This window comes from Glycine max, chromosome 17, assembly GCF_000004515.6.
Source record: "Glycine max cultivar Williams 82 chromosome 17, Glycine_max_v4.0, whole genome shotgun sequence".
Lineage (NCBI taxonomy): Eukaryota > Viridiplantae > Streptophyta > Magnoliopsida > Fabales > Fabaceae > Glycine > Glycine max.
The window spans coordinates 41,411,345-41,427,927 of NC_038253.2; the positions used below are offsets into that span (position 1 = coordinate 41,411,345).

Sequence of the window (16,583 nt, forward strand, 5' to 3'; positions counted from 1 at the left end):
AAAAAGATTCTCTCTTTATTTTTACCAATCAAAATTATACTGTGCATGATCCACATATAATTGATCAACCGATCACCTCCTCAATCACACGTCTTTCATCAAACGACCTTAATGGGCAACATGGAAGGAAGATTGAGGGGTCACTTCCTCCTAACAAGAAAACACCTTAGTCATACACTGACTTTTGTCATCAGAGTTTCTTTTCAAGTTTCTCACCCCCATATTGGAGAAGGAGCTCAACTTAAGGAGAAGATAGCACGCAGAAGATCGGACGAGTGAAGAACTCAGTAAGAACAAAAATATTATAAATTCTCAATAAAATTCATTTTTATTTTTTCTTTTGAATTTTACCTCTTATCGAAATAGAGAGGGTAAGTTTAGAACAATGAGAACATACACGTGTTCTGTATTTAATTTGATAGTTTCCCTACTGATATTTTTTTTTTTTTAAGTTTCCCTTCTTTTCATGAGTAGTTCGCAACCTAAGTTCCTAACAATAATAATAATATTAATTATTATTTTTTTGGTGAAAATAATATTTACTTCCAATCTCTTATCTTATGGAAAACATAAACAGACAAACAGAAACTTGAATATCGATCAAATTATCAATGGAGTTATGGACAACATTCTATGTGAGCGTAACTCGTAGGACAGTATTGAGTCACTGACGTGTTATTCTGTTTATTAACAATAGAATAACAATACTCCTAATTTTCTCTGTCTCATAGAGAATCAAGTTTCAAGGCTTTCATCCAAACCTTATCAGAAGAAAAAGTGCTTTAAAGAATTATGTACGCTGGGAATTTGTGTGTGCAATGCAACTGATACCAGCCATCATCAAGGAGTTCTCCACTGAAGCTCAATTTGAATTCGTCCATTTCTTGAGTCAATGAGATGATATTTCTCGTTGATTCTTTTGTTGGTAACAACGTCAGACAATTTTATATCCACGTAACCCAGACTTTCCTGATAAATAAGGTTGAAAGACAACCAAGTATTAGTATTATCATCTTAAATTATGTGAAGACAAATATATATATATATATATGAAAAGTGGAACAATTTGATTCATCAGGATGATATGATATAGCTAAAACCGTTAATCTAGTTTCATATTGTAGAAAGTCAACCTAATGTCATGAGTTGAGTGAGAGATGCATCACTTTGAGACGATAGTAAATTTACCTTAGGATGCAGCAGGCCTAGCTTTGAGGAGGCACTTTGCACTTCAACATATAGTCTCTCATTGGTTGGCGGTTCCTCAAGCATAAATTGAAACGACTCACCCCATCTTGGATCTCTATTTTTCTTGACATGCTGTATAGTTGCCGTGAGCAATAGTCAAATTTCACAGAAATATAAGCTATTTTCAAATTCTAAAAACAACAGATGCATAGCTGCTGTCCTTGGACAGGTTTGTTTATAGTAGAATTCTTTAGTAAGAAAATACACATGGTGCTCGTTATATACAAGGCAAAGACACATCATAAATATTAGTAAATGATTGAACTGGTGGGGATTTGGACTCAACCATTACTTGAAGGTTTATGACTTCAATAACAACATTAACAAAGTCTTATCTCATTGGATCAAAATTATTTAGAGAAAAATCCCTTCTTTTTTTTCGTTCCCTACAAATATTTTTTTTCCGAGACAATTCTGTCTGAAACGCTGTTGGAGACTAAATGTGACACCTCTTGAGAAAGATCCCTTTATGGTTACTCCTAAAATTTTTTTAGATTTTACACTACCTTACTTAATGGAACTATATATCATTTGATCCACTAATCTAACTAGAGCCTCTATTAGTCTTCTTCTATCACTTCTCCTGATAGACACTACTACAATTTTCTTTCGTTTATGTATGTTCCTAATCTTATCTTTTCTTTAATATCCACTCATCTACCTCAACATTTTCGTTTCTGCTACCCTTATTCTTTGCTCTTGCTAGCACTTCACTGTCTAATGTCAAATTTATCCTCTTCCGGATGAAGAAGCGTAACACACCTTATTGATCAAAAAGAAGAAAATGATGACAAGCCTGATAGCAAAAAATCAAAGTTGACTATATCATAATCAGTGTATAATACCTTGGTTTTTCTCTCTTCTCCCTTAAATAGCAGTCGCACATATGGATTTGTGTGGTGTTTTCCTTCCACATCTTCAGCTTCATGGACGATAATTACAAGTAAACCACCACTAGCAGGTGTTCCTTCAGGAGCCTTTTCTATTGCATTGGAATCTTCTGTACTCTGAGGTAACTCATCCTCCTTAAAAGGTTTGTACAGAACTTCAACAGTTAGCTGCCCGCGCAACTTCTCATTCTCAGGATCATTAGGGTCCATGGTCTTGAGTAAATTAAGAGTCACCACTTTAGGTTCATCAGGTGTAATCTCTTTCAGTGGAATGACATTCATACCCATCTTGTCATGCTTGCCAATCTAGTCAAAAGAAAGAAAAATCATGCTTGAAAATATCTAAGAGGAATCTTTTATGCAATGAAAATATTCTAGAGTCCTGACAGTTTTCTAAAAGTGTCCTAAAGGAAATCTCACATCCAATTTTGTTAATCTAGAATTGCATCTGAAGATGATACTTACCTGCTCCCAGTCATAAACTGTAAGCTCCAAGACTTGAGATTCTGGATCTTTGACGACTACATTAAATTCCTCATTCCATTCCGGATTCAAATTCTTGTATTTCACAGTTGTTTTCTTTGAAGGAAGTTTCTCTTCTGTGAGTTTGAGTTTCACATAAGGGTCTGACGCCCCCAGTAGATCTTTCTTTTTAAGCTTCTCTGCCCTCACAACTTTCACATGAAGGATTCCAACTGGAACTTTCATGGCCCTGTTTCACAAACCAAGCAAAATTAGCTAGTCCAACACCTAATGTTATAAGCTTGATGAAAGGAAGAAATCATAATTCATACATACTTTGTTGGATCCATTATTTGCACCTCTAAGGCCTTTGGCCACAGATACATGTTTGCGACTTGGTCTTTAATGATTTCCTGAAAGGAAAAAAAATGAGGAAGAGAAATCAATGATAAAACTTGACAAGCATTATAATGACTAGCCATATACAGTTATTGAAAAATTTAGAGGACATGAAAGTGCTATATGCTTACCTGGACAATCCTATAAAGGCCAGGAATAGACATTGCATCAGCTCCAAGCAGTTTTAGTCCAAAATCAACATGCGGCTTCATTCAAGAGATTCAAGACAACAAAAGCGAAGAAAAAGAGGAGAAAGATGTCAGTTATATAGAATCACCAATGTGTCAGATATCTATGTCCTCAGTCCTCATTCAGAACTACAATGAAATTTAGTCATTAAGGAGTTTGACATTATCAACACCTTCTCCATGAGAGACATGTAAATATTGGCAAAACATGGAAAACTTGGAACCAAAGGCTTCAGAGTTATACGCGGAGCAGCAAATACTTGCAGATCAACAACCTGTTATGGTTGGTTCAAAAATAAATAAATACCCTTTATGGGATGAAAACAAAGTGTATGCATGTTACTTACAACCTTTTACAGCTGCAAACATAAATTAAACCAAACACTATTTTTTCTGTTCTTCAAAAGGTCATGAAGGTACTAATATACCTGGACTGTGGCTCGAAGCCCAAATGCTTTAATTGCAACTATAATGTTAGGATTCCCAGCCCACTTCACTGATGGTTCCATAATCAACTCCTTTTCGTCAGTCACATAGACTTTCATTCCTGCCATATATTGATGAAAATAAACATTAATCAGTCTAAACTTCTTGCTGGAAGAGTCATCAAGGATCAGGTGTAAAAAAATATGACGTGACAATGATTTCATTTTTCAGTTCAAAAAATACCTGTCACACTGTAGAAACCAGATTCATGGTCAAATCAACTTAATTCCAGGGACACACTGCTATTATCAGAACATATTTCTCAAATATTGACTATAATCTTTTTCCTTCCCTTTTAATAATCTCAAATGCAAACAAAACTATTGTTTATCATTGACACAATTCTTATCCTTGGTTGCATCTGAGCAAATTCAGCAAACCATCCCACAATAAAATTTTGTGGAGATTATAACTCAAATAATTCTGTAATCATGTCATGTATTGGAAGGTCAGCTTGATATGGCATGTCACAAGTAGCAAGACAAGACACGTGAATCAAGTCAGAATTACAATATTAAAGCCTGCCTCAAAAATTGAATATGAAAAAAATACAAATTGTTATTTCTGTGATTCCTCTTTTACGATTAATTTGGGAATGAAAAACATATAAACAACATTGCTTAGACAACTACTAAACATATACTTGTTTAAGCAATGAGGTCATATTAACAAAAATGAGTGCTTACACAATAGCAGCTTCACATACATAATACTCATGTGATGTGTGTGTCTGTGTGGAAGTGGAAGTGGAAGATAGATAGAGAGAGAGAGAGAGAGAGAGAGATCAACCTTGAAAAGTTGGTGGCAGAGAACCCAAGCTAAGTTCTTCAAATTCAACTGAATCAATTTTGTACTTCGGAATTTGCTCAGCAATAATGGGCTTTGCTATACTCCTTGCAGTCTTGCAAATTGCCTATGAAGATTGAATTGTAGGTACTCATTGAAAATTGATAAACAACGTAACAGTTCTCATAGATGCCAAAGGAGCAATTTCAAACATCAATAAAAACAAGTGTGCATACCTTGTCCAGATAAGGCCACATATACAATATAAATTTATTAAGCCAGTCGAGCTGCAAACAAGAAAATATTAGTAATTTTCTGTTGAACCTACAATGCCTTTCTGGTTCCCAAGATAAACACTTTCACAAAGGTCCTATAATTGTAAAGAATAACATACACGGTCATAGTCTGGGTTTTTAATCCAAGTGGGTATCTCTGGAAGCAACAGTTGTAATGTTTTAGCATCTTGCTCAACCAAAGGTTGAATTACTGGATCCTGAAATCATGCATGTCATAATTTGAATTGTAAGACAATAACTAAAATAAAATGTTGCAGAATAACAGAATGTGCTAATTAACTTCCACTCACAATGTTGAAATACCATATAACTCAATTGAAATACTCTTGGCTCTTCAAAAAATGATAAACCAGAAAGAAGAACACGATCTTTTTCTTGTTCCAAAATGCTAAAAGAAAGAAATAGAGAAATTACCTTTCAATACAAGGAAAAGAGAAAACGGAATATCTATCAAAAGCATATCTTTGAATGTGTTGCTTATGTATTCTTAAGTACATTCATGGGTGTATAAGAACATAAATTGCATATTTCTGTTCGTTAATAATATTTGAGTCCTATATAAAGTATTTTATGTATTTTTCCCGGAGTTGACTAAACTAATCCTGTATAATCTATTTAGAAGTCTGTAGTAAAATTATGAGAAGAAAATGCCCTGCAGGTCCTATTTCAAGGCAATGTTACTTATTACCCTGAAAAATAAAACAATCCGGTCCTTTATGTTTATCTAATCTCAATTTTGTCCACCCTAAGATGCCACTCTTTCCCCACTATGAATTTCAGCATTCCCTGATATTCCTGCCAATATTTTAAAAGTTCCCTATAGATCAGGAAGTTCAGAACATAGGTTTCCAAAATTTCTCCGGGAAAAAAGCAAATTTAGCTGAATTGAAAACAACTATTGCATTTTCCCCGGATAGAGCCTTCGGTACAACAGATTTTATCTACAATTAATGTCACAACATCTCAGTGCAGGCTAAAACCATCCTCAGTAAAAAATCAAGACCAAGGAGTGAAGTGAATCTTATGACAAACATCAAAACACATTTCCTATTCCATGAAGAAGTAAAACAATCTGTTTTTATCCAAAATTATGCTCCTACCGTTTATGCATGAAGAAAAAGTGATTGCACAAGACTTTATAAATAAATTTAAATACTAGAAGTTAGCTTATTCAACCTCTAGCACAAAAAGTAAGAACATGATAATGATATCAAGTTATATCATAAATAATGATTCAACAAACAAAGAAGGGTGTGAAAACGATATAATTCATTGTTCCCATACGCAATACAAAAATTAAAAGAAACAATAAATAAGAGACAGAGAAAAACTAAACCTTAACATCTGTTGGCTGGAAGTATATGAACAAATAGTAGCCAATGACTAGCCCAATTGAAGTTCCCACTCCAAATCCAAAAAAGCTTGCAATAGTACTCAAAATTCCCATCTTCAATATCTTTGTCAAGCACCACTACTACCAAGTACCCTGAAAATTCATTTGTACAATGTGGAAAATAAGGAGAGAAGGAAGGAAGTTAAGTTGCTCCCGTAACCAAAGTGGAAAAACCTTCCAAATCCAAATCAACAAATGCTCTCTGAGTGCCTCATGTGGTGGATCAGTGAATTGAGTTTGAGTGCCAGGGAAAAGACAAGAAGCTGGGGATATCTTAATGTTATGATAAAAGTTCAATAAAGAGGGCAATAAAACAAGTTGCCAATAAAAAGACCTTGTTCAACTCCCACTTGAACCACACAACACTTGACAAGGAAACTTGTAACCGCGTGAGAGTGTCGGTAAGGTCTATTCTTTCAGATTTTTTTTTGCAAATATCAAAGTTTTCAACATCCTAGATGTTAACTTGGAGGATAATGATCCAACAGTGAAACATGTTCATCAGAAAAGTGTGTCTTAAAGTCGCGCAATAAAAGTCAGGTCCCACTATGCTTTCTATTTTGGCTTTTACAAACGGAGAAAGGAGTACTGCTTTTACGTTATCTTCTTACTGATCACTCAATATTTCATAATGTAACTATTCAATAAAAAAAATAGATATATTTAACATTTTAGAAACATAAAAAGTTTTTTTTTTTTTTTACTTTCCTCGCATAATGAAAAATTATAAGAAAATGTCGTAAAAAGATATAAATCATTCTCGAGGAAACTGATAGATTAATTTACAGATTCTGTTGGTGCTTCTGTTTCGTCATTAACCTTAACCATTCTTATTTTCGTTACTGTATTGCATGCACAGTTACTAGAAATAAGTCAAATAAATTATTTCTATTTTATTTTTCTTTACGTAACAAAAAACAACAGAACTCTATTTGAGGAAACAAATAAAAAAATTATTCGGATAAAAAAATAGCGAAACTTTGTACCAGTTGAAAGTTATGTCCCTGGAATTGAGGAATATGTTAAGAAGAGTGGGGTCTCAACGTCTCGTGATATTTTTCCCACCCAAAACTTATCTTTTTATTATTATTATTTTATGGTACACCCAAAACTTATCAGTAATGGGTCTTCCTCACAAATCTATAAAAATAAGAAAAATAACCATTGATTTCTTCCAAAAAATTTAAAATAAAATAAGTCCACGGGTGTTTTCAATGTTTTGATATTGATATTGTACATATATATTTATGTTAATATTTTATCATTAATTCATTATTTAGGATCGGTTTGTTTGATATAATAAAAAATGGACTAATCTAAATCCATGCCTAATTTCTAAAATATTCTACAAAAGAATTAGGAGGGTAATTAGATTTTGATAAAAAAAGGAGGATAATTAGATTGAATTAAGTTTGGTTTATTATAAGATACAATTCATAAAATATAATTGGATTGAGTTAGGTGAACGTTTTTTTTTTTAAGAAACTCAAATACAACTAGTCCAATCTTAATTATGTTAATTAAAATATTATCATATTCTGAATTTTAAAAAATAAAATAAATGCAAATTAAAAACAAATATAATTATAAAGATTAAATAAAAAGATGATAATCCATAGCTAAAACTAAAAAAAAAAAGAAATAAGAAATAAGAATGTCGCTTATAAAAGATGAGACTAACATTATATTAATCATAATAATCTTAACCTATATTTTAGAATTTCACATTGAAAAAAATATGAAATTCTAAATATAGATTGAGATTAGAGTCTTTTATCTATCAAATATAAAAGAAATAAAAATTTATCTAAATAATATAAAATTATTTACACAAATAATACAAAATATTGTGCACATTGAGAAATTGATTCTTCGTAAACTAATTTTTCAACCTTGCAGTATTTTTTTTTTATTGTTTTGGCGTTAGTTAAAAAATTGGTTTCCTAATGTTTTTATTTTTTATTTGGGGAAACCTATTTCTAAACATGTTTATTTGTTTTAAAAAAAAACTCAGTTAAGAAATTATTTTTTTCTTAATTGAGATTTTTTTAATTTTATTTTGTTATTTGTTTAAAAAAAAATTGGATTTTTAATGCCTTTTATTTATTTTTTTATTTTTTAATTATCTATATTTATGTTTTGTTTAAACTGAAAATAATTTTATTTTTTATATGTTGTTCATTTTTTTGCATAATTTTTGTTTTATCATTTTTTTAAAGAGTTGAAATCCTTTGCATTATTGAAATCATTTTTAATAATGACTGATGAAATATCTTAATTAAAAAATAAAAAAACAAAAATCATTGATTTAAAAAAATATGAATACGAAAATAAACATGTTTTTATTCCTTATATCTTCATTTTGTAGTAGTTTTATCAAAATCATAAAAGTAATTAACAATAATGACTAAAAACCCATAAAAATTACTTATATAAAAACTATAGAATATTTTGATGCCAAAACTAAAAAAAAGGAAATGTAGAGTCAAAAGACTAAATAAACCAAAAATAATTCATAATCAATAAATAAGGAATCATATAGAGTTGAAATCCTTTATATTTTTATTTTATTTGATTATTAAAATACATAATTTATATTAAAAAACATATTTAACCAAGAAGTAGAATTGAACTAAAATATTTAAATTACAATATAATATATATATATATATATATATATATATATATATATATATATATATATAAATTTGAAACAATACAACAAAAATTTTAAAATGCAAAGAACATGGCATAAATTTAATGTTATTGGCTTGAGCCTATACAATGCGGAGCAATTTTTCTTTAAATGGTATAGGGTGCAACACATGGAATATCATTTTAGTTGATCCGGTTCCCGGATATCCATTCTGGTGTGTATGTGAGAAAAGATAAGATGGCCCTTAGAATTTCTTTTCTTCTTTGGATCGGAGCAAATTCTTGGCTCATGATACGGTGGTCAATACACTTCATTGTGCAATTCCCCAAACAAAATCATTTGTATACGTTGGAGACATTTTTCAACGTATACATAAGATGTATGTAATTTTTGTACTCATGGTGAGCATGCTTACAAGCAACAATAACATGAGAACAAGAAATTTTCACTTTTTTGGAATTTGTCACAGTCACACCACCTTTCATCCAGCCTAATTGTGAAATTTTCAGTGGGTCAAACCTTTCTCAGGTTAATTGTCTCTTAGACCAAGAACTGTGTGTCACATCGATCGAACTCAAGAACAATGTGAGTGTTTGTCTTTCTCTGTGCGTCTTCCATGACCTTGTTTAGTACTTGCAAATAAACTTAGTCAAATATAAGCATTGTTGCAACGTCTCTCCCTTTTTGGTTGAACAATGCATTACACCTTATATATGTTGATTTTACTAGCGTACTTATTTTATCATTTGCTTCCTCCCTTAGATTGTTATAGTAGTGATTGAATGTAGGCTCCGTCCTTGCATATGCTAAGTAGTTATAAACATATAATTACAATGTTGTGAATAATGCAAAATTAAATAATATTTAATGTGAGGAGAAAGAAGTTTGGCAATGTGTCATTGCTCTTGAACTTCCTCATTTAATTTTGTGCAATGTGTCAAACGCAAAATACATGCACAAAATTATGTGTCATCCACCCACTATCACGTCTTGAATAAACACTTTTTATTGACTCATACATGTTTGAAATCAAACATAGACCATGTTATGGGGTGACGTGTCTTTTTAATTTTTTGAAGAAGAAGAGTCATGTTTCCATTGCTTTATCCTCGACAACAGCAAAGACTATTGGAAGGATTTAATTGTTATCATCTTGTGCAATTGCCACAGGGAATATCCTTTTGTACTTACCGTACAACCATGTTCCATTGACCTGAACCACAGGCTTTCAATATTGAAACTCATCGATACATGGTCTGAAACTCCAAAAAAGACAATGGAATTTCACGAAACCCTCTACTGTTTGACCTCCTTGTGGTGACATTAACAATGTTTCCTTCTCCATGACCATACCAAGAAGAAATTGTTGCATAGCTTGCAACAATCTCGGTAAACCGTGGAACGATCTTTCCCAATTGTCGTAAATGTTTTCAATGACCTTTTGCTTTGTCAACCATGTTTTTTGGTACGTGGTAGTGCATCCTTCAATGCCTTTGACGAGTGCTATCAAGGCTAGCACTGAAGTGGATGAATCATTTTCAATCAACGTATAGATGCTTTTACTTATGAGCAGATACGATAACTTTACATGATTTTGTGAGATTGATAGATTTAAACATGTATAGGTTTCACAGAGCTTTCTTATTTCCCAATGCTTATTTGCAGGGATGTATGTTGTCTTGCACCTCCAAGTACAACTATCGTCATCACAAATGACAATTAGCTTTGTTGAGTTGGTAGTTGTGTCTTGTAGTTAGCTCCTTTGCTCACATGATACTATTGGGAAACATATCATACTTCTTGTTTTGTTAGAAGATGCATCCCTTCAAAGAGAGTCCTCACCAGTTGTTGGACTTCTATGCGATCCAATGTATAACCGTATTCAAAATCTTCACAATTATACAACTGTGGTGGTATGTAGTATGGTGGTACGATTGTTATTGGAGAAACATGGTCAGCTTCTTCCTCGTGATCTTCTTGGGTTAATTGCGTAGAACTTCATCTTTGACCTCACCAAAGGAACTAAGTTCTTTGTTAGGTAAGTCAGACTTTGTTGTAAACTTAGGCTCATTTGGTTGGATTGATGAGGTAGGTTCTACTATAAGCGTACTCTAGTATGGGTGAGGTTGATCTTCACTAGCACCAAAGTTTGTGAGTCTAACAAATTGGTGGAAAATGATGTGAAAATAAGTTGAGTAAAAGAATATGCGTTGGATTCAAATAAATTTTGTTATGGTTGGGTTAAAACAAAAATGTCATAAGTTGCATTTGATGTATATAAATAATGGGAATAAGGATAATATTGAGATTCATGAGATACTGGTACTTGGTCCAGTGGTTGAAATTGAAAAAATAGAACCAAAAAATCAAAACAAATGCAAGAGGTGGAAGGAAAGAAGAAACCCACACAACCAACAAACAGCGAAGAAGTTTCTTACTACTCCTGTGGTTTGCACGTCAACGGCAATAGCAGGTAATGAAAAGGTAGATTTTGCAAGTTGGGTGTTCAATCTGTCACCGCCACCAAGCAGTTTGCCGGTGCCAAAGTTTTGTATGAGAAGATCAAAGCTCAGTTGCAAATGCAGAAGCTAATTAACACTTTATTAATTAACACTTTATTAGTATCTATCTACCAATCTACGCATCTCTTGTTTTTTTTCTTCGATCTTCTTCTCTTTTTACAAGAGGAAAGGCCAATGCCAATGACTTGTTTACCGCCAATGTTTTTGAATTTGGGGTGCACAAAAATGAAGTTAATTAATTTCTTTTATGTAATGTTATATTCATTATGATAAGTTCCATGACCCTTCTGTGAATTTTCTCCTCATGAGATATCATTGTCCTACTCACATGATAAAAATAAATCTCAACTTGTGATGCATTTGGTCTTGCATGTATTGTAGTCCATGACCATTTTGGCTAGCTATGGCTTTAATTGACGGCTGCTAAATATAGGATTTAAATCACGTGTCTCAATTAATATCCTACCAATAAAAATATGACATGTAATTTAATAATTGGTAATGGAAGATAAGGATGGATGGAAGAAAAGGGATAATATGCGAAAAAAAAAACAGAGAAACACACTTATAAAACTTTTAAATAGCATGACATGTTTTTATTGGAGATATGAATTGAAACACGCTTATAAAACTGATGATTTAAATCCCTAAATATATAAAATATGATAAATGTTGATCAATTCATTTTTTAACAGTATAACTATTTTATTGAGAAAAATAATCAATGCTGGTCTTGACACATGCTACAAATAATACAATAAATTGAAGTTAGATTCAATTGTGTTGGGATATAAATATGAGATAAATTCTCACACATTAAATAATAATGACATATATAATATTAATGAAAGGATCATAAACTTAAATTTTATGATTTTATGTTAAATTATGATATGTTTGAGATCCATTGATAAAAATCTACCCACAAACAAGTTGTATTTTGGTTAGTTTGGCAGGGGAAATGTAGGTGTCTATTACATTATGTCAGCACCTGTATTTTTTGGTTGAGGAGAAAAATTGTTACATGCTAGTAAATGTTAAAAACCAATTCTTATACAAGAACCGTTCTTTCACATGAAAGACAACTCATTATGTTCCAATGGTGAAATCCAATTACAAGAACAAAAGAAATATTTCATTTTTGTTAGTCTAAAAGGATCAGTTCTCTCTGAGTGCACGCATTTTGATCGTTCTCACTTTTTCTTCTCCACAAGTTCCTGTGTTGGTGGTAAAAAAAAAGGTTTAACAATATAAAAATGAGAAGATTATGAATTAAAAAAAAAAAAAATCTTTTTTTACCAGCACGAGGTACTCAAGTAATTTCCTCTTTGTATGGACTGGAAACTTGTCGTCTCTCTCCAATAAAGCCACTTATATTAAGTCACATCAATTAAAAAAACCACGTCATCTTATGATCCTTTCAAACATTTTAACATGCTTACCTAATTTACCCCTAATCTCTCTATCTCCTTTATGATATCTATCACAAGCATCCGTTACTGTTTTGATGGTACAATTTTGTGCTCCTTTGATATCATATATAACTTTTGGGTCTGCAAATAAAAAGTGGTATGGATGGAATAAAAATTGTCCCAATAAGCAAAGAAAAATATTCCATCAATGCTAAAATAAATTGATCGATCGTCTTAAGGGATAATATTGTACCATTTAAGATGGAGCGCATATGCTAACATGATATGCAGGTTTGGAATCAAGTCATCAGGACCTGTGAATTTGCAAAACGGCGTAACCAGAGAACACAGGAAAATAGGTTTACGATATGAGAGATGATAATTTCTTAATTGATTTTTTTAAATTATTTTTTATGATTTTTACGGTATTTTTTTAATTTTAAGAAACTCATATATAATTTTATTTTAATGATAAACAAATTTAAAAAAACTCGTATTTTTATATTTTTTATTTTTACTTAATTATCATTTAATTATGTTGTGTTATGCATTAGATAAATATTATTTTTTTATTTTTAAGAAATATTTTTTTTAAAGATACAAATTTTATTTTTATGAAATTCTCTTAGCTACATAAATTTATTCCAATAAAAAAAATAATAAGAAATAATTTCTTACAAATTTTATTCTCTCTCTTTGGTACACTATCTTTTCTTTCATCAAAGTCTTTCATTTGTTTCACTTTTTTCAACCCTTTTCAATCTCATGGTGTGGTCTTCTTTTATTTCTCTCTTACCCGATCTCTTACTGAATATTAAATTTTTTCATCCTTCAGTCTCCAATTTAGTATGTTTAGACTCCAAACTACTTTTTTTCTTGTCTTATTTTTGTTCATTCACATAACACCATTAATGTCTCGTTTTATATATGTAATAACATATGACTAAATCTTAAATTTATTCAAGTTTATGTAGTGGAGTATCTCTTAAAATCATCCAAATTGAAAGACCGATATTAACTATATTTTCGTCACTTCAATTATTTCATTATTATACAATTCTTTTTCTTTATATAGGATTTAAATAGTCTTGATGTTCTGCCTAAAATGCAAAAATAATATTTCTTAAAAACAATTATGTTCCAAAAAGTCATTTATAGAATACATTGTTCCATAAAGTCCATATCAGAAGAATGATTATGTATGAAAGTTATGGGTATAAACTATAAAGATGATAAAAATAAAAATAAAAACAAATGAAAACGTAGTTAGTAAAAAAAAGGGGGGGGGGGGGGGGGGGATTGGATATAGCAAAATCCTACTTTGATAATGTTTAAAGTACACCTAAGTGAACTCTTCTTCTTAATCCATGCTGTTAGGACATTTCAAGTGCGCCGACAAAATATTATTTGTCCCGGAGTTATCCGTCCATATAGTACACTTTTAGAATTTAGATATAAAAGTCACTTTAACTGGAAATTTACTAATTTAATATTTCATTTTTAGGTATTATTTTAAGCATAAAAAATATTTCATTTTTAGTTAAAGGGCCCTAATAAATTTTAAGATGATATTAAAATTCTTTAAAAAAGAATTTGAAGATTAAAAAATGACGAAGGCCCAAATAAAGAAAAGAGGGTCAGACCCAAAAGATAACAGAAAATTAAAAATATATTAGAGATTTTTAAAATTTCTTAGAAAAAAATAAATAAACTTAGGGCCGTTTATTTCATAGATTATTTCTGTAATCCTAAGAATAAGTTTTCTTTCAAATATAACATGAAAATGTTATTTTCAAATATTTAAATAAATATGTTATATATTCGACACTAATTATTTTATTGCATAATAACAAACAGAGGAATAAATTTTCCCAATCTCATATTACCGGAAATAAAATATAAAAAATACCTGTAAAACAAACATGTCTCCTGATAAGTGGGAATAAATTTTCCCAATCTCACGACCGGAAATAAAATAAAAAGTTACATGTAAAACAAACATGTCTCCTTATAAGTGGGAATAAATTTTTTCATCATCTTTACAAGTGGGAACAAAACTTTCCTCTAACATTGACAGTTATCATACTTTTTCATAATTTTTAATTGTAAACATATCATTTGTATGAAAGTTAAATAATAATCAAGTCTGTTTTATAAAACAACCACGAATCTTATTCCTAAAAAGTCAACAAGGGATTTAATTGAAAATATAATTTTTCATTTTTTAGATAAATTAAATATTTCATTTACTAAACATTTTTTTAAAGGCCAAATAATAATATTTCATTTGTTTAAATAAATAAAATATTTCATTAATTTACTAAACATTGCTTAAGAAAAATGTTTGTTTTAGATAGAAAACTATGCTGGCACATCATTATAAATAGTTTTACAAATTGAACTACTAATCACACCTTTATGAATGTGTTTGGTGTCCATAAGTACTCTTATATACATTTATAAGCAAAATGTACATATTAACTACAATACGGGTATAGTTAAGATGACTACGGACACATCTTAAACGACTTTCTTAAACGACTTTAATCTCAGAAGTGTTATGTATGTGATGTGATATCCTTTAGAATCCATCAAAATATTAGATAATTAGAAAATCAAGATTAAATAATTTTTTTTAAAAAAAATTCAAGTTCTTGTCCCATTAATTTATTAATTCACAAAAAAAATATATAATCAAAATAAATCTGCCTAATAAATTTTGATTAATAAAATGATTTTTTATTATTGTTTATAAATTAATTACTGTACTCTGTTTATTTCATTAAATTATTAAAATTCATAATAATTATATTACGCGAAACGAATATAATTTTTATTTAAGTTATATAAATTAAATCAAGAAGTTGTACTCTTTAGGTACATAAAAAAACGCTCACAAAAGAAAGGTACATAAAAAAACAAAAAGTACAACTTAATTTTTATATAACTATTAAAAGCTTTAAAGTAACTGTCCAAGACTATTATAAACAAGTGCATCACATATTGTAGACATTTAACTAAAATATTATACCAATTATTATCATGTTAATCGCCTGAATATTTAATTAACATGTTTAATGCCAAACAACCGCTAAACGCGGGTTGATCAAAACAAGATAATGACATGTTAGCTCAATGTAAATGAAGCTTGTGAGTTGTGACATTAGAGTTTGGCAATACTTCTTTCTGAAGTTTGAGGTCTTTTATAAATTAGCCAACACCAACAAAATAGAAAATGAGTAAAGGAGCACACCATAAAACTTGATGTATTTGTGTATCTTCAATAAGGGTATAATTTTTTTTGTTATGTAAATGCAAGATATCTTCTAGTCGAAAATTAAAAAATAATCTCACAAAATTTAAGTGATTAACTCAACAGGTAGCTGTTCGAAAAAGAAGAAAAAAAAAACTCAACATATTGCTACACTTAGTTATGGATCATTACTGTTTCGTAACTAGATATGAATGCAGTAAACGGGCTCTTGAAGTCAAATCCTATATGACCACAACGAAGTTTCAGCTAGTTTTTCCACGATAGAAACTAACCCGCGTGGACTAGAAAAGCATGTTAAAGAGAAAAGTAATAAAGTTGATAAGCTGATTTTAATTACAGTATAAAATAAGTTTCATTAATTTTAACTTATTAATTCATTTGACTGAGCGCCTAGAGTTGTTTTAATGTAATTAAAAGTCTTGAGTTCAAGTCTTGTATTTGTATTAAATACTATGATCTCACAAGACTCAAATATAATTGTATCTTGATTCAATTGAGAACACTGATATATAAAAATAAAAAAAACCATTTTAAACTCAATTTGTATAAAAGAGCATAATGGGAACATTTC

At 30.4% G+C, this 16,583-nt stretch overlaps 1 protein-coding gene across 2 annotated transcripts; it reads right to left on the bottom strand.

Annotated features, from left to right (window-relative positions):
• Nucleotides 1-586: 586 nt before the first annotated feature.
• On the bottom strand, nt 587-6,590 carry LOC100820475 (synaptotagmin-2). 2 transcript variants are annotated; one of them, XM_003550381.5, is made up of 12 exons: nt 6,092-6,590; nt 4,854-4,952; nt 4,696-4,746; nt 4,463-4,586; nt 3,616-3,734; nt 3,361-3,462; nt 3,131-3,205; nt 2,937-3,013; nt 2,604-2,850; nt 2,094-2,444; nt 1,189-1,320; nt 587-969 (listed from the first exon to the last, which is right to left on the bottom strand). In XM_003550381.5, exons 1-12 carry the CDS (start codon nt 6,200-6,202, stop codon nt 841-843), a joined length of 1,617 nt encoding a protein of 538 aa, XP_003550429.1. In that variant the 5' UTR covers nt 6,203-6,590; the 3' UTR covers nt 587-840. The 2 variants fall into 2 exon arrangements, with proteins under 2 accessions (XP_003550429.1, XP_040867483.1); XM_041011549.1 differs by lacking the exon at nt 6,092-6,590 and adding an exon at nt 5,046-5,069.
• Between the last annotated feature and the right edge of the window lie 9,993 nt (nt 6,591-16,583).